The sequence below is a fragment of the Sturnira hondurensis genome, unplaced genomic scaffold (assembly GCF_014824575.4).
Source record: "Sturnira hondurensis isolate 20B ecotype Veracruz unplaced genomic scaffold, ASM1482457v3 Scaffold0018728, whole genome shotgun sequence".
Taxonomy (NCBI): domain Eukaryota; kingdom Metazoa; phylum Chordata; class Mammalia; order Chiroptera; family Phyllostomidae; genus Sturnira; species Sturnira hondurensis.
The window spans coordinates 7,495,923-7,517,840 of record NW_028091359.1 but is presented as its reverse complement, the minus strand read 5'-3'; the positions used below and the strand labels follow the sequence as shown (position 1 = coordinate 7,517,840).

Here is a 21,918-nt window from a genome sequence, read left to right as displayed (position 1 = left end):
TGCCGTCTGAAGGGGAGGCGGTCCAGAGTTTTCACAGCTGTCATTGTGGCCTTCCTGGTGCCACTGAGGGGCTGTCCTCCCTGCTGGCTGGCAGAAGGGTGACTCACACCTAGGGAGAGTCTAGGCCACACGTGGGCGGGCGTGACCTCAGCCCACTTGGCGTACCCAGCGAGCGAGGCAGGGCCGCCAACTCACCTCTAGTCTGGCTGCCCCCATCCTGCCCAGGTCCCAACTCGTCACGGTCTCTAGGGCCTGATGGAAAGTTACAGTCCAGGGGCTGGGCCTTGGTCTTCAGGGCCCCTGGCCGGCACCATGGCAGTGGCTGGCACCGTGGCTGTGGCCAGGAGGTGGCAGCCGGTCTCACCGCCCTCTCTGCTCTGTCTCCCGCCTGGCTCAGGCATCGTGCGCGCCTCCAGCGTCTTCCCCATCCTCAGCACCATCCTGCTCCTGCTCGGCGGGCTCTGCATCGCTGCCGGGCGCTTCTACAGCCGCAAGAACAACATCGTCCTCAGTGCCGGCATCCTCTTTGTGGCTGCAGGTGAGCCGCCCCCTCTGGTCGCCACAGTCTCTGTGGGTGACTCACTTCAAAAGTCCAGGTGTGGGGCTGAGCCAGGTGTGGGGAGCACACTGCTCAAAGGGGCTACCTTTGGGGTGACAAAATGTTCTGGAATGAGACCTGAGTGGTGGCTGCACAACAGTGTGAATGTGCTCCATGCCACTGACGTGTACACTGTACAGGGTTAATTCTACGTGAACTTAACCTCCATCAAAAATAATGAAGTCTGGGCGGGCTAAGTGGAAGGGCATGGGCCAAAGAGTGTGTGCAGGCGAAGAGTTCGTCTGTGTGTGTGTGTGTGTGTGTGTGTGTGAGAGAGAGAGAGAGAATGAGACTAGACATAAGAACAATATGATAAGAACAGCCCTGGACAAGTGGCTCAGTTGCTGGAACAAGGTCCCGCACACCGAAAGCTTGTGGGTTCAATCCCAGGTTAGGGCACGTATGGGAGGCAACCAATCAATGTTGCTCTCTCACCTCTCTCTCTCCCTTTCTTTGTCTCTAAAATCAATAAACATATCCTTCAGAGAGGATTAAAAGAAAAATAGAAAACAGAAATAAAAGAAAGGCAATAACAGCAGCCACCTTCAGGAGGAGAACTGGGTCGCTAAGAGCCTGTGTTTTATTATGTATCTCATTGGAACTTTGTACTTTGTCCCCTATTCAAAATTAAGTACTTAACAGACAAGTCGGCCACCAGAATAAAGCCATACCCGCCCGAGCAGGGAGCGGTCACCAGTCCCTACTCCGCCCCCTGTGCCCTGTGGGTCTAACCTCTGCCTCTCCCCTCCCCCGCTCCTCCTCCAGGCCTCAGTAACATCATAGGCATCATCGTCTACATCTCCAGCAACACAGGTGACCCAAGTGACAAGCGCGATGAAGACAAAAAAAACCATTACAACTACGGCTGGTCTTTTTACTTTGGAGCCCTGTCATTCATCGTGGCCGAGACCGTGGGCGTCCTGGCCGTGAACATTTACATTGAGAAGAATAAAGAGCTGAGATTTAAGACCAAACGGGAGTTCCTTAAGGCTCCCTCTTCGTCCCCCTACGCCAGGATGCCCAGCTACAGGTACCGGCGACGGCGCTCCAGGTCCAGCTCCAGGTCCACCGAGGCCTCGCCCTCCAGGGACGCGTCGCCAGTGGGCCTGAAGATCACGGGGGCCATCCCCATGGGCGAGCTGTCCATGTACACGCTGTCCCGGGAGCCCCTCAAGGTGACGACTGCTGCCAGCTACAGCCCCAGCCAGGAGGCCGGCTTCCTGCAGGTGCATGACTTCTTCCAGCAGGACCTGAAGGAAGGCTTGCACGTCAGCATGCTGAACCGGCGGACGACCCCCGTGTGAGCGCCCCTTTCTCAGCACCAGCCTCTCCCCGGAATGGCTATTTGGACCCCACGCGAGGGCACCAAACCCTCCAGGGGGACCAGCCATGGACTGCAACCAAACCCAACCCTCCCTGGTCTCTAGCTGTGTCGCCGGCTGGCTTGAAGCAAAGCGCCAGGAGACTGGAATCAGAAGCAGGAGGCTGACTTTACACCCTGTTGCAGATAGGGTGTTTCGATGCCCTGGGTTCTGAAATCTCCCAGGGGGCCCACGCGTGCTCCTGAGGCTGCCCAGCCTTCATGAACCCGAGAAAACAAAATTGAGCCATTCTCTCCTCTTGGAAACAAATATTTCCAGAAGAACCGGCTTTCGGGGCCTTCCCTCCCTGCCTGGGCACTGAGCCACTGAGAGGCCACTGGCTGGGCACACAGGGGCCTCGGGACACTGGTCAGCTGCTTACTAACCTGAGGTTTCTGGGCCTAGGAGCCAGAAATGTGGAAGCTAAGGCTTGCCCCTTCCTTCCTGTCTATCCGTCTTTCTGTCTGTCTGTCTCTCTCTGGCAATGGTCTGTTGTTGAAGTGATCCTGAGTAGGAAGCTCTGAAGCCAGCTGGTGCTTTGGGCTTTGCACTGTCCTGGGGCTGGCTCCCCTCCAACGGGGACCGGGAGGCTTTCGCTGGCATGGGCACGAGGTCAAAGCCGGAGTCTGCTGCTGCCTTTTCCATCTGCTTCTGGAAGTTTCTGCCTCACACAGAAAGGGCAGAACACACTGACTGTACTTGAGAGTCTGAAGGTTCCACGGGTCAGAGGAAGGTGGCCCTCTGGCCTCTTGCTGTGTCCCACTGGCCTGAGAGCGCTTGTGGGGGAGAGGACAGGACAGATGTGTCACACACACACTGATGTTTGGTAACAGGAGCCTGAACTTCTGGGCAGACCCAAGGGTGAACTGTGACCAAAAATGCAGAGAACAAACGTCCATTTCCTAGGTGGTTATTAATCGTGATTTGTTGCAAAGAAACACGAGAAGAGTGATTTACATTCGTTTCCCCATCCTAGAAAAGTAGCAGAACACCTCCCCCAGCTCCTCGTGTCGTCACTGACTCTGCCACCCCTGAAAGGGCTCAGCAAGGAAGCGGGTGCAGGGCCACGCCGTGACTCTCTCCCTCCACACCAGACAGGTGGCTCAGTGCCTGGAACCAAGGAGGACCTTCCCTGCTGCAAGATTTTCCCAGCTGTCTCCCCTCCCCTCCCCCAAAGTCAGCGGAGAACATGGAAGCTGTCTGGATTCAGAAGAAACACTTTATGGAACATGGAGCTGACCTTCTTTTATACAAAACACGTGCTTTCTACCAACATACCCATTCTTGCTTTTGGAGACTTGGGCATCCGATCTGGAGCCGTCCTCTCTGACCCCGGTAGCTGTTGTGCATCGAAGTGACAAGCAAATTCTTACCTCAGCCACTTGCTCACGGACCCCCTGGGAGTTCAGATCTGGGTCAAGGTCATTGCCATCCTCCTTTGGTCCCCCCAGATTGGAAATCTCTACGTGTCCCACCTCCAGTGGGCAGCCCTTCCCACCTCCCACCTCCAGTGGGCAGCCCTGCGTGCTGGTGAGCTGAGGCGCCATGTGCCAGGCCGCTTCGTGCTCGCTCAGAGCCCTCATCCCGCTGAGGTGGGCTCTGGGTGGAGGCTTGTCCAAGCAAGTGCAGCAGTGGACGCTGGGGCATCAGGGCACGTGGCCCAGCCAGCTGTGGGCCGGCCCCGCTGTCCTGCCCCCACCCTTGGTCGCCCTCACCCCTCCACACCATAACACCGTCATTCCAGCCAGAAGAAAGGGGGTGAAATCTGGGGACCCCTCGCCCAGCCAGACTCCAAGATTCTTCTGTCACTTCCAAATGCAAGGCGGCTTTGCTGTTTCTTCCACGTAAGTCCCCACCCCACCCTCCTCCCCGACTGCCCCAGGAGTTGCTGTCACTTCACGGAGAAAGCTGTGTTCCAACGAATCCTACCTCTTGCCCAGTCCCAGGCGAGAAGACGGAGCCCCCTCTAGGGACCGAGAGAGTAGAAAGAAGCACCCGAGAGCAGGGAGCAGAGCAGCCTCGGACCCCTGGCCTTCACAGCCTTTCTCCACACACCCTGCCCCAGCTCCTGGAGGGACCCTCAGCTCTGGCTCCCTTTCTCCTTCTCACAGTGTCTCAGCCGGGGCTGGCCCTGCCCCTGCAGGCTGAGACCTCACCCAAGGGCCGATGTGGGGGTCTGTGCGTCTCCGACCACCCTCTCCAACCACCCCTGTGTGTTTCACCGATTAAGCACCTGTGAATCCTGTACCTACTACTGGTTTGGGGTTGTTCTGTCTTTTTTTAAATTAAATAAAAAGATTTTTAAAATGTTCTCTTCCTGATGTGGAGGGAGGGGGTAGAGGTCCCCTCAAGGCTTTGTGGGCACTTAGGGTCAACAGTGTCCCTGAGTCGGGGGGATGCTGTGGACCCCCCCGGAGAAGAGGGAAGGGGTGGGTTCTGTGCTGGTCAAGGCCAGTTGCCCTGGCTTCTGTCTGTGTCACCCACCCGGCACCGCAGGGTTCAGACTTCTGGGCAGTGCCATCAAGGTGCCTTTTCACTGACGGGCCAGGGGAGGGACAGGTGAAGTCTGGGCAGCTGAACAAGCCAGGCCTCAGAACCACTGGCCCAGTGGTTCTCGAGTGGGGGCAGTTTTGCCCCCCCAGGAGACATTTGCCAATGTCTGGAGACTTGTTTGGCTGTCACAACCTGGAAGGCGGGTGTTACTGGCCCCTAGTGAGTAGGAGACAAGGGTGCTGCCAAACACCCCACAGCACACAGACGGGCCCCCACCCCCACCCACCGGGGATGATCCGGTCAGCAATGTCAGGCCCGGAAAACATGCACTGGCTGAGGCACGGAAGGGTGAGGTGCCTTGTGCAGCACCCCCCACCCCTGCCAGAGGCATTTTGGTATTTGCTTCTGGACCGTGGACATACTGAGAAGCCTGGTTCCGTTTCAGCATGTCCTTTCTCTGCAGCACGTTTCATTTCCTGCCTCTTCGGAGTCAACAGTTTTGGAAACAGACGCTGGGGGTTGAAGGAGGAAATGGGAAGCCAGCCCCCACCCCACCCCCGTCCCAGGTTGGGGGCCAGGGCAGGAGAGCAAGTCCAGAAACCTAGCCCCACCCAATACAGGGACTCGCCTCTCTGTGAGTCCCTCCCCACCCTACCCACACCCTCCCCCCCCTCCCCACACCCTCCCCACCCTACCCACACCCAGGTGGCAGCCATGAGTGGGAAGCAACGTTACTGAGAGCCAGAAAGATGGGGTCACACCCTCCAGTCACCTGCAGGTGGCATTGGGCAAGTCATTCGGCCTTTCTGAGAGCCCTCAGCCCAATGAGGAAGGTAACGCTCCCCTCCCAGGGCTGTTGGGAGATGGACTGAACTTCAACTTCAACACTCAGAAACACTCGGAAATGCCCCAGCCAGGAGACTGGCTTTGAAGTAAGCTTTCGGGAGTGTTTGTAACAAACTCAAGGAGTTTGCCAAAGTGGATTGTTCTAGAACAGCCCCTGGAGGGGTGCTCTGAGAGCCAGGCCCCTAGGGTGTTGTGCCCACAGCACTTGGTCTGGTGGAAACCTGTCATCCAGCTGACGCAGGGAGTACACGGTTCTCCCATTTCCCTGCAGAGGGCTCCTCCCCGAGCTGCTTCCCTGGCCGGTGCCCATTCATTTCTGCCCTCAGTGGTCAGGCAGCTGCATGGCTGCAGCTTTCTTTGCAGGTCCTGCACCCCCCAAACTCCACTGGGGCCCTGTTGGCTTCACACCAGTGATGCCAGCTGTAACAGTCCAGTCCTGACCCCTCTCAGGTGCCCTGGGAGCAGGGCTGCAGGGCAGGTGGTCCTGTTCTGCATCCCTGGGGTGGGGCTGGCAAAGGGTGTGGGCAGATAAGGATGGGACGGGGAGGGGAGGCCTCCCTGCAGAGAGCTCAGAACCAGCCACTTGACTTCAGCTCCTGCACTGCTTCCTAATATAGCACCCCCAACGGCTCAGCCCTGGAGACGAGGGACAGGAGAGGGGCACAGGGGCAGAACCAGAGCAGGAGATGGGGCAGATACACCTGAGAGAAATATTTGGAAACTTGCATCTGCCAACAAAACTGGCCAAGCCACCTCAGTTTCAGAAGTCTCTGTAATATCACAGAGGGCAAGGAATTTGCCTCCTGTTCTTCAGTCACAGGAGAGGGGCTTGGAGAGACCTACGCCCCGACCTTTGTCCCCTGACAAGTTTTCTTGGAGATATAGTAACCCTTGTGGGGTCGCCAGGATCCACAAGTTAAACTATAAATAGCCAGGTCCTTTTTAAAACAAATGATACTTAACAAATGTTACATTTTACCTGGAAAATATAGAAAAGTTCAAGAAAACAGTAACAGCCAAACTCCCAGGACCCGAGACGTAGGCACTGCTCACATCTCCACGCGCCCAGGGCATGCGGGGTGGGGCCCTGCGTTCACTCAGCTTTGCACCATGAGGATCTTCCTACGTATCTACACATGTCCCTCAAAACCATGATCTTTCAAGGCTGCAGAGCTATTACCACTTACCCAACCGGTACCCTGTTGTGGGTGCGGCTTGCTCGCTCCCCAGAAGGTAAATGGTACCTGAATTGGGCGTCAAATAGACTCAGGATGCATTTGGTTAAGATCTAACATTGTTGCGCTGTGAACTTTTGGCCAGCTCTGTCGCAGAGGCTGACGCAGAGGTCAGGCTCCTTGTCCACCTCCACATGCAGTCAGGATCTTGTCTGCGTACACACCTGGGTGCCTGGGCCCTGGGGTAACAGCCTCCCCTCCCCCACTCCCTGCCCTGTTCCTCCTGGAAGACTGGGGCTACGCCGTTGCACCAGGCCTTCCATTTAGCCATTCACAGCCACACGAAATGTAACTCCTTTTCATCACTGACTGTAGCCGTTAGTAGGGCTGTGTAACAAATACACCAGAACTTAGAAGCAGTAAACAGTCATTAAATATATGGTCACCAGTTCTTATCTCCACTGGGCAGGGTCAGGAAGGCCCATCTCTGCTCCACAGTGTCTGGGGCCTCAGCTGGAAATCTCAGTGGCCTGGGACTGGAATCTCCTGGACACTCACGTGCTTACGCATCTGGCAGTTGACACCGCCTCTCAGCAAAGGCCTCAGTTCTTGGCCTGAATGCCCACACGTGGCTTCTCTGTGTGGCCTGAGGCTCCTCATGACACGGTGGCTGGTCCAACCAAGGGTGCGTCCCAGAGCAAGAGAGAAAGGTGGCAGTCTCAGAAGTCACACAGAGGCACTTCCGCTGCGCTTCAAGGGTTAGAACTCTGAAAGCCTACTTGAGTTCAAGGAGAGAGGAAATAGGCACCACCTGTTGAAGGGGAGCGAGAAGGTTCTCGAAGAACACGTGGGAGCAGAAACAGTGCTGTGGCTGTTTTTGGAAGATACGGTCTGTCTGCCCCCGTCGTGTCTCCAGGACCCTCGCCTGGTTCTAGGCTTCTTCCTTCCCCCTGCCACCTCCACTGCGCCCCTGGGAACTCCCTGCTCCTAGAAATCTTATGGAGGCCCCCCTCTGCCAGCTGAGGTAGATAAAACCATTTTCTCTCCCCCAGGGACACTCCTTTCCTCAGTCCTGCTGGTGCAAGCTGCCCACTCTGCTGCTGGGGTTCCCTGCCCAGGTCCCCAGTATAACACTGCTGGCTGCCCCGCCCCATACGCAGTCCCAGGAGGTGGAGCTGGAAAGGGAGAAAGAGGATCTGAGGGACCTCGGGATCCAGAGGGAGACTGGGGCAGGCACATCTGATATAGATATTTTTAAACTTGCAGCTTCCAACAAAACTGCTGGTGCAACCTCGGGAACAGGAGTCTGTGGTCAGAGAAGGTTATGAACTCATGTCCTTGGACTTGCAACTGTAGGACAGAGAGTGATGGGGGTGCTGATACCTCCAAACCATTACTCCTCCACCCTCCTAGGGAAAAGCCTTTGAGGAGGCCCTGGAAAGACCATCCCGAGCCCTTTCTCATCACTGTCATCACCCCAGCTCCTTCTCGGCCACTCCTCCATGTTCACTGGAGACTTCACCACTGGCTCAAAGCCTTCCTTTGCACCCCAGGTACTGCCACCATCAAACTGAGCCATAGCAGTATCTGGGGGGCCAGCCACTCCGACTCCCCACCTCACAGTCCTGCCTTCGCACCTCCACTGACCTTCATCTCCTACATGGATCTTGCCATCACCCCAACGGTCCTCCCTGTAATCTTCAGGGCCATTGTCCTTCTCTCTGGAAACCACAGTTTCCAGTCTTTTCAGCTCCTTCACCCCCCTAACCACCACTACACCTGTTCTCCAACCTCGACAAGCCCTTCAGAGCCTCGACCTCCCCATTTTCTCCCACTATACTGACCCTTCCTGGTTGCAGGGACATCCTAAAGAGCCCAGACACGCCTACCACAAGCTAAACTGATAAAGGTATTATCTCTAATTCGGCAGCAGCTCCCAGTCATAGGAAGCACAGCTTAAAGAGGCCAAGGACTTGCCAGCAGCCACACAGGCTGGAGACCAGTGGAGAAGGGATGGGATCCTGGGGCTGCCAGCTCCCTCCCTGGCAGGCTGGTTCCCACTCCCTGAGAAGCCCACCTTCCTGGGAAGGGTGGGACCCGTGTGGAAGATGCTGATGGGGGTGGGGAGGGCGGGGTGCAGCTCCCAGCAAATGCTGCTGAGCAGGCAGCCTGGCAGTGGCCTCCAAGAGCAGAAACATTCCATTTAAAGGAGCTCGTAGTGCCCTGGCTAGTGTAGCTCAGTGGATTGAGCACGGGCCTGTGAACCACAGGATCGCGGTTCGATTCCCAGTCAGGGCACATTCCTGGGTTGCAGGCCAGTTCCCAGCAGGGGACTCACGAGAAGCAACTATACATTGATATTTCTCTCCTTCTCTCCTTCCTTTCCCATCTAAAGATAAATAAATAAAATCTTTGAAAAAAAAGAGCTCATAGTGAATGGGGACAAGAGACAGTGGACTTGCCTGCAGCCTCGTGGCAGACTTACACACAGACGACTTCAAAAGGAAGATGCCATCAATCTTTAATGCTTCTGCTGGCTGGGCTGCAGGACTCGGGACCTCCGCAGGCAGCCCAGACCTGCCCCTCACCGAGGGACAGCACGGCCCGGCCCCTGAAGGCAGCAGTGTGGTTGCGGCTGATACTGAGGGGCCCCACTCAGGGCATTTTCCACACCCCACCGAAGCCCTGTGTGGGAGATCTTGGAAGATCAAACTTTCACAAGTCCTCTGCCAATCCACACACCCGTTAGCCTCTTGATAGCACCTGCAAATCGACTTACTTCTATAGTTATTTTGTAAATAAATGCATAGCTGGAAAATATTATCTGCCATTAATAGAGGTAAAACAAAAATAGAATTCCGTTCAGGTCCAGCCAGATGCTCTGTCCTCTCCAGGCTATTTTTTTTTAAGATTTTATTTATTTATCTTAGAGGGGAAGGGAAGGAGAGAGAGAGAGATCAATGTATGGTTGCCTCTCGTGCGTCCCCTGCCGGGAACCGGGAACTGGCCTGCAACCCAGGAATGTGCCCTGACTGGGAATCAAACGGTGATCCTGTGGTTCGCAGGCCGCGCTCAATCCACTGAGCTAGACCAGCCAGGGCTCCAGGCTATTTTTTTATTGGAGATTGTCAGTAAGCCACTTTACCCCCAAATGGGGCTATTCCTCTGGACCCAGTTGGAGGGATGGGAGAATTGAATCGAAAGTAAGATTCTCACCCTAGTCGGTGTGGCTCGGTTGGAGTATTAACCCATAAATCCCAACACTGCAGGTTCAATTTCTGGCCAGGGCACCCGCCTAGGTTATGGGTTTGGTCACTGGTCAGAGGCGTGTTAGAGCCAACCAATCAATGTTCCTCTCTGACATCAATGTTTTTCTCTCTCCCTCCCTTGCTATCTCTCTAAAAGCACATCCACAGGTGAGGATTTAAAAAAGAGAGAGAAAGGTGTTCTGACTGGTGTGGCTCAGTGGATTGAGTGCCGGCCTGTGAACTGAAGGGTCACCAGTTCGATTCCCAGTCAGGGCACATGCCTGGGTTGCAGGTCAGGTCCCCAGTGGGGAGTGTGAGAAGCAACCACATAGTAATGTTTCTCTCCCTCTCCTTCTCCCTCCCTTCCCCTCTCTCTAAAAATAAAAATTTTTTTTAAAAAGAAAGAAAATAACATTCTCACACTGGACAGTGCCAGGTCACAGCAGGTCTAGGAACAGTCTGCAATGCCCCTGTCATCTGGGGGATGTCGCCAGGCTTGGGGCTACAGCTCCTGCCTGGGCAGTGGGCCCTGAGGTCCTGGGTAGGGAGCCCCCAAGATGCCCCTAGGCCCCTGACCCTGGGTCCCAGACATCCGGGACAAGGACCCACACACCCCACCTGGTGACTCACCTGCCCAGTGCGAGAACAGAAGGCCGAGCCACCTGAGTCCCAGGGTCTCCTGCCCTTGACCAGCAGTGACTTCCAGCCCCCACACAGAGTGTCCCTCACCCACGCCCCACCCAGGTATCCCGAGCAGCCACAGCCACTCAGTCCAGGTCTCCAGTCACCGTCTACAGCCCTCTCCCCCTGCCCCACCCTGGGGTATTTCTGGCTCCAAGAGGGGAAGACAGCCCTGCAACCCGAGAAGAAGTCATCCTCGGCAATGGCGACACGCCTGTGCATTAATAGAAGCCTCTCTCAGGCCCTGTCACGTGTGGGCAGCTGCTCAGCCCTGCCCAGTGTCCCTCAGCCCCAAGGCCGGCCCACTCTGGCTTGGCCGAACACACTAAACTTAGCTTCCACCCTCCGCACCACAATCGCTGTCACACCTCGTCCTGGCTGTCCCTCCCTGAGGAGCCACTGCCACCAGACCCTGTCCAGAGTGCCTCCTCCTCGGCGACCACCATGTCCCAGACCAAAACACTGAAGGTCCGCGTGACCCTCTTCTGCATCCTGGTGGGCATCGTGCTGGCCACGGTGGCCGTGGTGACCGACCACTGGGCTGTGCTGAGCCCCCACGTGGAGCACCACAGCGCCACATGCGAGGCAGCCCACTTTGGCCTCTGGCGGATTTGCACCAAGAGTATCGTCGTGAGCGACAGCAAGGACAAGAGCTGCGGACCCATCACCCTGCCTGGGGGTAACGTACCCACTCTGCCCCCATCTCTGCTTCCTGCCCTTTCTCATCCCTGCCCTGGAAAAAGGCTTAGAAGAGCTCTCTGTGACCAGGATAGGGGGTCTGAATTGTAGAGGCCGTGCTGGGGGCCACGGCTTATTGTAAACCAAGGGCGTTTCTCTCTTACTCTTTCTGTCTTCCCAGGCTTGGGGCTTTTCACTCAGGGCAGGGGACTGGACATGTGGGACAAGAGTCTCAGGAAGGACACCATGGACCTGCCAGACGAGGGGCTTCTGGCCCAGCTCCAGTCTCTCCCTAAAAGGACAGGCTGGTGGCACTATGTCCACAGGCTGAAGGGACCTATGGGGCTGACAGACTCCTTCCCCAGCCTCCGGGGTGTACGCAGGCTCAGCTACAGAACTCACAGGGCCCCGCGCAGAGGAACACGTAGGGCTCCTTGCCATTGCCTCGGAATTTCAGGATGGTAACAGCAGAGTAGGAAACCAAGCGTGGCTCCCTCCTGGGTGCCAGGCCTCGAGCCACTGCCCGGGGCTGAGCACCTGTTTGTGAAGTGGGACCCGGTTGTCAAGGAGCTGCCTGCCTCTTTGGAGGACTGTCAGTCTCCGACACATCGTCCCTTAGCTCAGACCCCTTCATAGTTGAGAAGCATTCCTTCCACCGTGATTTAAGTGCATTCCCCAATTTCCTGCCATGTGGCCCGACCACACATTGAAGGCAAGCTCCTTGTACAGAATACCTGGGGTTAGGATGGCTAGTCTCCTCTGCAGAGGTGCAGCCCTCCACACTTACAGCAAAGAGAGCGTGTGCTCGGGGGAGAGCGCAGCCTGGAGAATAAGGGGCCCGGGCTCCAACAGTGCATTGCCCACGCCCACTGTGCTTCCTCCTGTGGTGCTTGGGCGTGGCAACACAAAGTCCCTTCCAGTGCTGAAAAATGTCCCTCTGAGGTAGCGGGGGACCGGGGTGAGTGTGGCGTCCCACTTGGTTTTCAAAATTAGTCCCTGTTTTCAGACTCGGTGTTCACCGAAACCTCCCCCGCAAGGAAGTCAATGCCAAGTCCCCCCAAATCTTGCAGCGTGTGTGTGAGACAAAGGAGCCCAAACCCTGTTCCTCCCTCTTCCCTCCTTCCTCCCCCTCCTGCTTGCTCCCGCCTTGCTCGTTCCCACTGGATGTGCAGAAGATTCGTAAATACCCAGCTGTCTTGGAAACGCTAAGTCTCGGGGCTGAGAGCTTTAAATGGCACGAACATGTGCTTGAAGGGTATCACATAGCCCGATGCCCATGCCCCTCAGCCAGCGCTGAGCACACCCGTAAACAGATTCACTGTCCAGCCAACTCCCCTGGGCAGGGCAGGGCAGGGCAGGGCGAGGCAGAGTCTCCAGGAACGCCCCCTGTTATGGCCTGGTCCACCTGTCCTTGGAGACATGTGCCTTTTAAAGTCTGGTGAGCCTGCAAAGCAGATGAGCAGGGAAGTGAGCTGGGTCTCTACGAGGAAGAGACAGACTGGCGGCAGGTAACCAAGCCAGCTGCTGGGGACCAGCAGGTATGGCCTGGCCTTGAACCTGGCCAGTCTACCCGAGAGTGAGTCATAGGCGTGAGCACAGCCTTACCCCAAACAAGCTTCTGACATGTGTTCCCGCCTTCTTCCCTCCCTTTTCTCTGCATGTGAGCCTTCTCTTGCTTTCCCCCCCATGCTCTGTAGGGCCGCTTTTTTCCTGGAGAAATGAATAGAGTTCATACATGGTCTCTTATTTATTATTAATAACAAATTTATTATTATTATTAAGTTCTCATTATTAATAATAAGAACGGCAAAGACAAATAGAGAACTGTCTGCCAAATTCTTTTTTAAAGATTTTATTTATTTTTAGGGAGAAGGGAAGGGAGGGAGGAAGAGAGGAAGAGAAACATCAATGTGAGGGAGAAACATTGATTGGTTGCCTCTTATTTGCACCCTGACAGGGGACCAAACCTGCAACCCAGGCATGTGCCCTGACCAGGAATCGAACCTGCGACCTTTTGCTTTATGGGACAAGGCCCACCAATTGAGCCACATGAGTCAGGGTTGCCAAACATTGTTTTAAGTGCTTAATATATATTACCTTTGGATGGCATCAGAAAAAAAATGACATTGTAAGAACCTCCAAAAATCCTCTTCTTCACAAAAATAATGCAAAAACATTGGCAAAAATGACCAGAATCAACTTTTTCAGAACTCTGGAAATTAACCAGTCTCACAACAACCCAGCAAGTGCTTATTCAAGAAAAATGGGCGACCCTCAGTAAGAGCAGTGAGGTTTGCGGAGCTTTAACTTGCTCTGGTCTGGTTTCCCCCAAGTCCGTCATAGCCTTGACACACCCAGCGGCACTCACAGTGAAGCCCAGCAGCCTGGCAGCCCCCAGAGGGGATGGAGTGGGCTGGATCTCTCTCAAAGCCCTATTCCCAGACGACTGTCCCTATCTGATCTGTGGTGGTCCCCTGGATGTCCCCACTTGCAAGGCTGTCTTCATGTCATCTGACTCTGAGCTCATCCAATGGAAACAGTAGTTTTCCCAGGGGCCACTCATCAAAAACAATTAGAAACGCTTGTTCAATCCCATAACTGCCCAAAGCAGTAGATAACAGGGCAAACAACAGGCTAGCTGCAAAGCTGGAGAATGAGATGTCCACAGGTGGCTCTGAAAAGTTCCGGCACATTCCTAGGGACTTAGAAAACCGTGTGCATGCCGACTGTGATACGCATGCACAGGAAAGACCTGAGAAAGCCCAAAGCTCTCTCCTCTGGCTTATCTCGAGGCTGCGTGCAAGCAGAAAATGGAGGCTAAAGCAGAAATGCATGCCGCTCAGCTGGGTGCTGCACCCTCTGCTTAGCATGGGGCCCCTTGGTACAGGCTGGAGGTGTACGAGTTCCCAGAAGTTTGGGAAATCTCTGAGCCGACCACCAAATGAACCCAGCAGAGATTTCAGTGGCCACACATGACAAAGAATATAGACGTTACAAAATTAATTCAGAAAGTCGCTAAACAAACAATAATAACAAGGAGCAACAGGAACAAACCTTGGGTAAGACTGGGAATCTGATTTTCTAGAGTCGCTACATTACCTTGTTTAAATTTCCCAGTTTTAAATTTACATTAAAAAAATTTTTAATGATAAAACATTTTTTTTAGCAAAGAACTAAAAATACATGGTCCATACCCAAGTGAGGGAAAGAAATCAATAACAGATCCTTAAGGAAGCCCACATATTGGACTTAGCAGATGAAGACTTTAAGTCACCTTTTTTGGATATATTCAAAGAACTGAAAGAAACCATGTCTAAAGAACTAAAGATAAGAACGATGTCTCGTGACATCAAGAATATCAATAATGAGACAGAATTTATTTTAAAAGGACCTAATAGAGATTCTGGCGTTCAGAAGCACAATAACTGAGATGAAACATATTCACCAGAGCAGCTCCACAGCAGACCTGAGCAAGCAAAAGAACAAATCTGTGACCCTAAACACAGGTCAGCTGAGATGAGCGAGTCTGAGAAACAGACAGAAAAGGAACACAGCCCGATACACCTGTGGGACAGAATGAAACGTACCAATATACGCGTAGTGGTACTCCCAGGAGGAGGGGGAGAGAGAGAGAGAAAGGTGAAGGAAGGATATATGAAAAATCCCTAATGGCTGAAATTTTTCCAAACTTGATGGAAAACATAATCTAGAAACCCATGAAGCTTAATGAACTCCAAGCAGGATAAATCAAGATCCAGACACATCATAATCAAAAGAACAGACCCTTGGGAGGGCAAGAAGTGACTCATCACATACAAGGAATCTTAGTAAGAAAAATAGCTAATTTTTCCCCAAAACTCATGGAGGCCAGAAGGCAATGGATATGGAGATATATATATATATATATATAAATATACACACACTCATGTAATCCTCACAAAGTTTTCTATGAGGTCCATACTATTATCATCATCCCATCTTACGGATAGAGAAAATGAGGCATAGAGAAGTTGAGTAATTTGACCAAATTCACACAATTACCAGAGCAGAGTATTCAGGATGCATACCCCTAAAATTCACCTTTTTCTTGGCCACTTCGTCTCCTCCACAACAACCCAGTGAAGAGGCTTTTGTTCCCCAGGTGATTCTCATTCTACATGTGGAGGGGGGGGCAGTTGAGGCTCAGCGTGGCTTTCCCAAGGCTAACCTGTTAACAAGCAGAGGCTCAACAGCCACGTCTCAAACCCCGGGGCCTCTTTGCCCGCCAGCCCCCTCCCTTACCTTTCACTAGACAAACACAGCTCCCCAAAGCTGCTGACCCGAGAAAACACCGGAGGGCCAGCCTCTGCCATGACGCGCACCAGGAGCTGGTGCCGCAGAGATTTCCCAGTGTCCCACGCAGCCACAGAATGCCAGGGGCTCTGAAGACGCAAACTGTCTCATTTGATTTCCCACTGACCCGAAGAATTTTAAAAGGACTGTCACGCACAAGATCAACACCTGAGGGCGACACTAGTGCCTCTGGAAAGTGAGTGGGACTTCCCAGCTGTCAGGAGAGGCAAGCCGGTGGGCCAGGGGAACGCTGCCTCTTCCAGGCTCCACCTCTGCAGGGCGCAGGCAGCCTGCCCCGGGACCCTGTTTCCCTAGCGGCCCATCTTGTCTTCTAGTACTTAGCGCAGGGACTGGGGCCATATGAAAACACACGGCGCTACTGACCCCAGGAATTTCAGGGGCCCCCTTTCCCACCCACATAACCCCTTGCTGGAGACCCAGGCTGTAACTGGACTCCTCTCCCACAGGACGGCAGTGCTCTGAAGCTCTGGGGTAGGCTCTTGGGGATTTCTCCAACCCGTTTCATAAAAGTCTTCAATCAGCGGGTAGAGGGAGACGGAGGACAGAGAAACTTGGAACATGAAGAACTTTTACGAGTAGAGGGAAGACCACCCGGGCACTGATGCAAGTAAGAAGTGGGTGAAATGTTTCTTTTTTTTCTAAAGATGTTACTTATTTATTTTTAGAGAGAGGGGAAAGGAGGGAGAGTGAGACAGAAACATCAGTGCACGAGAGAAACATCAATGTGTTGCCTCTCGCACGCCCCCAACAAGGGACCTGGCCCACAACCCAGGCACGTGCCCTGACTGGGAATCAAACCAGCGACCTTTTGGTCTGCAGACTGTTGCTCAATCCACTGAGCCACACCAGCCAGGGCTAGAAGTGGGTGAAATGTTTCTTCCAATCCCTAAAGTACTAGTTCTCTTGGTTTTGTGCAAATCAACAAAGGATTTTTCTATGTATTAACGTCTGCGGCAACCAGCACCAGGTACAGCGACACATGCTCGGGGACCACCCAGAAACATCCCTAACTGCACAAGTCCCAACGATCGAGGACAGATCTATATGCTCTCAAGGCTGGCTTGCAGTTAAATGTACCCTCTGTTCTAGTTCTTTGAAACCGGCAGTTAGATGTGGTTCTGTTAGTTGCTCCCTTGACCATGGCACTTGGTGAGCCAGAAGACTCCAACCCCAGACAAGCCCAGTAGCAGAGTTCACTATATGTTTAAAGAAATGACCCACTGAAAGTTTTAGACCGCGGAGTCTTCTGACTGTCCATGGTAGGTATTTCTGAAATACAGGAAAATGGAAATACAAATGCTAAAAATCACCACGAGCCATCTGCAGAGACAGCGGGGGCTGGAGGAGCCCCAGGGCCCCTAACCAAGGCCCCAGATCACCCCTGGCATTGGTTTCACTGCCGACTCAGTCCAAGCACTTGCCTCCTCTGCCCGGTGAAGGGCTGGAGCCTGTCGCAGCCAAGTGGGACACCCTGAGCTTTGTGGAATGGTCACGGGGGCCAGGCAGGGATACCAGAGTGCCAGAGGCAAGAAAGCTCAGGACCTGCACGGAGCGGTCGCTGTGCCCTCCTCCAAATCCCCTACCTGTGACCACGGGGCCCATGCAAGGCTCAATTCAGATGTCCTTCCTTTTCAAGTGCCCTCAATGCTCACTTCACCCAGATGGCACCCAAAAGGGCAGGGACAAGTCTGCCCATCCCGAGAGGACCTTGGGCAATTACTGAGTGACAGTGACAGATGCCCAGCTTGACTAAATGAGCATCTTGTTGGTGCTGGGAGTATCCAGGCAAACTCTGGGTCTGACGAGCTCCCACCCATGCTGGGCTCATCAGGGACCACGGAGCAGCCTGTGGTCTCCCATGGGCAACCATGGGGCCCTGAGTGGGTGGGGTGCCCCTCCCAGGTTCAGGGCAAAAGGCACTGGCTTTTCTCATGTGTGAAATTCAAGAGAGTACACGGGGTTGGCCTGTCTGTCCTCAAGCCCGAAATTCAGCCACATGAGACAGAAGCTGAGACTTCTACATGCCCTCAGTGGAAACCCTGACCACTGGGTGCCCCTGTCCCCCAACCTCATGTGTGAGAGCATTGAACAGGGGAGGGGAGGGACAGGAGTGCTGTCCCTGGGCCCCTGAGGGGAAAACCCACCCCGACCCCCGAATCCCCAAGCTTGCTTCCCAGGCATGCAGCTTCTCCTGTGATCTAAGAAAGTTTTTGTGCCAGCACCCAGGGGCAGCAGCGTTGGTCCAGAACAGAACCTGGAGCTTATCTGGTGGGGCTGGCGGCACCAATGCAACTGTGCGAGCGTAGCCTCGGCAACCCGGAGCTGCCACGTAGCTGGGGCGTGGCCAGGGGCTCGCAGGCCTTCATCTCAGCCCCTCCGCTCCGGAGGCCTTGGACTCGAGGACTGCAAGTAGTCAGGGAGGCAGCTGAACGTGAAATACACTTGAATCCAGTCAGTTCTTTTCACAGAGTTTTCAATGACAACAGAAATTGGCCCTTAAGGAATGAAACAGAAAAATGTTCCTTTGTCCAGAGGCAGGTACATGGTGACGTATGACATAGCACAAGCCTCTTTGATGCAGTGATTCAAGAGAAGCTATAGCTAATAATCTAACAAATATAAGCACGTTATGCTTTAAAATAGCACCGGAAGCTGCGAGAGAGAAGAGAGCAGCTTCGATTCTGACATCACTGCTGGTAGTCAGACACCCCAGGTAACTTGGTTCAAAAAGAAAGTGATTTAAATTTAGAAGCTCAAAGAGAAGGAGGTTTACCTCTCGGAACATTTACTGCAGCTAAGCCAGGCTTGATCTCCAGGGGTCATTTCCTTCCCCCACAGTGGGAGGGGCAGGAACCCTGACGTGGGGGAGGAGGGGAGAGTGGGAGGCCCAGGCTCCAGCAGCAATGAGATGATTTAGGCCAGATAGAAGGAAGCCTGCGTCCAGATGAAGGCAGGGCCCCAGGTGTATCTCCAAAAGAAGGGAGGCATCAATTGCCTCGAGAAAATGTAAATACAACCTGAAGGTCAAGAAATAAAGGCACAAGCCAGATGCCATCTAAACAGGGATGTTTTCCTTTGAAGATCATGGATCCACATGGGCTTCATACAAACAAAAAGCAATCTAACTTAGTTTTCCTTTTTTAAATAAAAGATTTTATCTATTTTCAGAGAGACGGGAAGGGAGAGAGAAAGAAAGAGGGAGAGAAACATCGATGTTTGTGAGAGACACAGCAATCAGTTGCCTCTTGCACACCCCCAACCAGGGACCCGGCCTGCAACCCGGGCATGCACCCTGACTGGGAATCGAACTGGTGACCCCCTGGTTCACAGGCCGGCGCTCGATCCACTGAGCCACACCATCTGGGGCTCATTTAGTTTTTCTTAAAGAAACGGAATAATAGAACCCACCCATCTACTTCCTAAATCAGGAGTAAACAACATTGAATTGTATTCAATATGCAATAAGACTACCCTCTGAGTTTGTAGTATGTCTACTCATAAGAGAGACGAAAGGGAAAAAGAAGAGAAATCATGCCTGAAATTACATTTAAAATCAGCATGAATTTCTTTGTTCTGAGACTTTCCTCTACCCACTACCAAATCCAGATTTTAGATCCCGCTGTCCACACACCTTCTGTGGGCTTCCTGGTACTCACCAGGTGGGCTGTCCTGGCTGGGCTGCCTCTACAGCCCCAGGTGTCGAGGGTCCAAGGAAAAGATGTGCTGGTCACATTTGGCCCTTGAGTGGATTCTATAGCCTTCACCCAGTCCACCCAGGGGTCCCCTCAGAAAAGCACTCAGTGGGGCATTATAAGGGGCCTGGAGCTGGGCTCCCCAAACATCAGACTCTCCAGGAAAGCTTTCGGAAAAACACTGCTTGCTTCCCCAGCCACACCCAGGGAGTCCAGGTTGGCCTGACTGCCGACACACAGCTCTAGACTGTGCTGTGATCCAGGGTTTCTTTCAGCACTGCTGACACTTTGGGGCTGTCCTGTGCATAGTAGGATGTTTAACAGCATCTTGGCCTTTACCCACTCAGTGCCAATGGCAGCCCTGCCCACTTTGTGACACCAAAAATGTCTCCAGACATCGCTCAATGACCCCTGGGGGGCAGAACCAGACCCGGCTAGGAACCACTATTCAGCCCTGTGTTGACCATGCACCCCATACTCTCTGACAAATGACTTAAGCCCTGGACCTCAGTTACCCCATCTGCCTAATGGGCTCAGTCCCCACAGCACTGCCTGCACCTCTGCCTCAGTCAGCATTGGCTCTCTGAAGCTCTCCCAGCCTCTTATACAACCCCCTTCACCAAGTGAAATTTTGGTCTAATGGTCAGAGAAAGAGGCTTGTCTCAGCCCAGAGTGAGGGTCTGGGGACAAGATGACTGGCCATCTGGTAGGTCCCTTCATGCCGCCCCAGCGGGACCACGTCCAGCCTCTCCTGATGGAGCCTCTGCCTCGCTGCAGGCTCCTTTCTCTCAACTCATAGTCTGTCTCCCTCCTTTGCAGAGAAAAACTGTTCCTACTTCAGGCATTTTAACCCAGGCGAGAGCTCAGAGATCTTCGAATTCACCACTCAGAAAGGTAAGGCCATGGGGGAAAGCAGGGAGGGCAGGGAGAAGTGACTGCCGTCACACGCTACTGAGCCAGAAAATCATTTGGCACAAAAGCCCTGACATCCTGCACTTGATGAAAACAGCCCTGCCACCCTCTGCGCTCCAGAGACAGAGGTGCTCCATCTCCTCACACCCCGAGCCCCCATCCATCAGGGCTGGAGAGAAGCTGGAAAAGAGCCGGCCCCTGGTCGGCCCCTGAATTGCAGAAGGAATGTGTTTTCCAGCAGAGCCCAAGGGGAGCTGTCATGACAGGAGCTAGGAAAACGGGACAAGTGCTCATGTCCCTGCAATGTTTCTCAGGGCTGGTGACTTGGAGTCCGTGGGGAACTGACAATTCCCTCCCTCGAAATCAATCACTCCCCAAGAATAGGAGGGCGGGGTGTGGGGAGACATGGGCCCTGGGGGCCTTCAGGGAACCACGGAGCTCCTGCACCCCACTGTCATGAGTACAGGTCGACATCTACATGTGTGAGGATGGCTGCACACGGTGTGGGTGTGCACACACACTCTGATAGGTCCTTATATGCTAGTGCATCACTGACATACACACGCTGGCAATCCTACACCCGTGGCACACACACGTGTACACACACACAATCACAGCCACCTGCTCTGCAACGAGCCCCACTTCAGAGGCTGCTTGTCAGCCCCTTTCTGCCCTGTCACTCATAGGGAGTTTTCTGCTCCAGAAAGGCCTCCAGCCACAGGCCTCCTGCCCCTTTCTGAAGCCTCTGCCCCCAGGGTGAGAAGGGAGGTGGACTTACAGTTTAGTGCAACCCAGAAGCGGGAATTAGGTCACTATCCTTGAGCGACTTTGAGTGCCTGATTTTCTCTCTTGGGCCCTCAGTCCTCCCACATAGGCAAGGGGAACCATAGTATGCGGTATCCTCACCCACCTGGTACAGCCAGCCGCTGCCCGAGGCCCCGGAACGAGGCCTCTGAGGCGCCCTCTGGGCTCTGTGTGTGTTGCAGAGTACAGCATCTCGGCCGCTGCCATCTCCATCTTCAGCCTCGGCTTCGCCATCATAGGAACCGTCTGCGTGCTCCTGTCCTTCGGGAAGAAGCGGGATTACCTGCTGAGGCCGGCATCCATGTTCTACGCCTTCGCAGGTAGCGCGGGGGCCCCTGCCCGTGCGCCCAGCTGGGGGGCACTGCCCCGGGGTGAGGGATGCTGCTGCCCGTCCTCACCCCGACCTTGTGATGTGAGCCTAGAACGATGCCCAGGCTCCACGCAGCAGCCAACTCGGTCCATCTACCATCTTCTCACGGTTGCTCTACACGGAGGGCAGGTGTCAGCAATGGGTCCATTTCTCACAAAGACTTCCTCAGCAAGCCACTGAGAGCAATGCCAGCTACTAACACGTTTTAAATGAATCAAACGAAAATACTAACAAAAGATGGGGAGACACGTGGTTAACCTGAGGTTGGGCGACCTGTGCAGTGGGCCGGCAGCGGGGTCACTTTCGCGGGTGTCCGTTTAGCACCTCGGTCTCCAGTGTCCTCCCGCCCGGCCTCGGTCTCCCCCGGGCCCCGGAGCAGACGCCAGCTGGGGCGGGACCCTGAGCGCGCGGCTCTTCCCCCGCAGGCCTCTGCATCTTCGTCTCGGTGGAGGTCTTGCGGCAGTCGGTGAAGCGCATGATTGACAGCGAGGACACCGTCTGGATCGAGTACTATTACGCCTGGTCCTTCGCCTGCGCATGCGCTGCCTTCGTGCTCCTCTTCCTGGGCGGCCTCGCCCTGCTCCTCTTCTCCCTGCCTCGGATGCCCCGCAACCCCTGGGAGTCCTGCATGGACGCCGAGCCCGACCACTAACTAGCCCTCCTGGGGCCCCGGCGACTCGACTCTCGGGGCTTTGCCCTCAGCGAGT

General features: G+C 54.3%; 2 protein-coding genes across 2 annotated transcripts in view; both read left to right on the top strand.

Annotated features, from left to right (window-relative positions):
• CACNG4 (calcium voltage-gated channel auxiliary subunit gamma 4) overlaps nucleotides 1-4,235 on the top strand; it is a 51,485-nt gene extending 47,250 nt beyond the window's left edge. The window contains exons 3-4 of the mRNA XM_037070159.1: nucleotides 398-538; nucleotides 1,364-4,235. Coding sequence (XP_036926054.1) covers nucleotides 398-538; nucleotides 1,364-1,902 — 680 coding nt within the window. The 3' untranslated portion in view covers nucleotides 1,903-4,235. The remainder of the gene's footprint in view (nucleotides 1-397; nucleotides 539-1,363) is intronic.
• Nucleotides 4,236-10,744: 6,509 nt separating this feature from the next.
• On the top strand, nucleotides 10,745-21,918 carry CACNG1 (calcium voltage-gated channel auxiliary subunit gamma 1). The gene is made up of 4 exons (XM_037069931.1): nucleotides 10,745-11,081; nucleotides 19,945-20,019; nucleotides 21,024-21,161; nucleotides 21,637-21,918. The coding sequence occupies exons 1-4, from the start codon at nucleotides 10,847-10,849 to the stop codon at nucleotides 21,861-21,863; spliced, it is 675 nt and encodes a 224-aa protein (XP_036925826.1). The 5' UTR covers nucleotides 10,745-10,846; the 3' UTR covers nucleotides 21,864-21,918.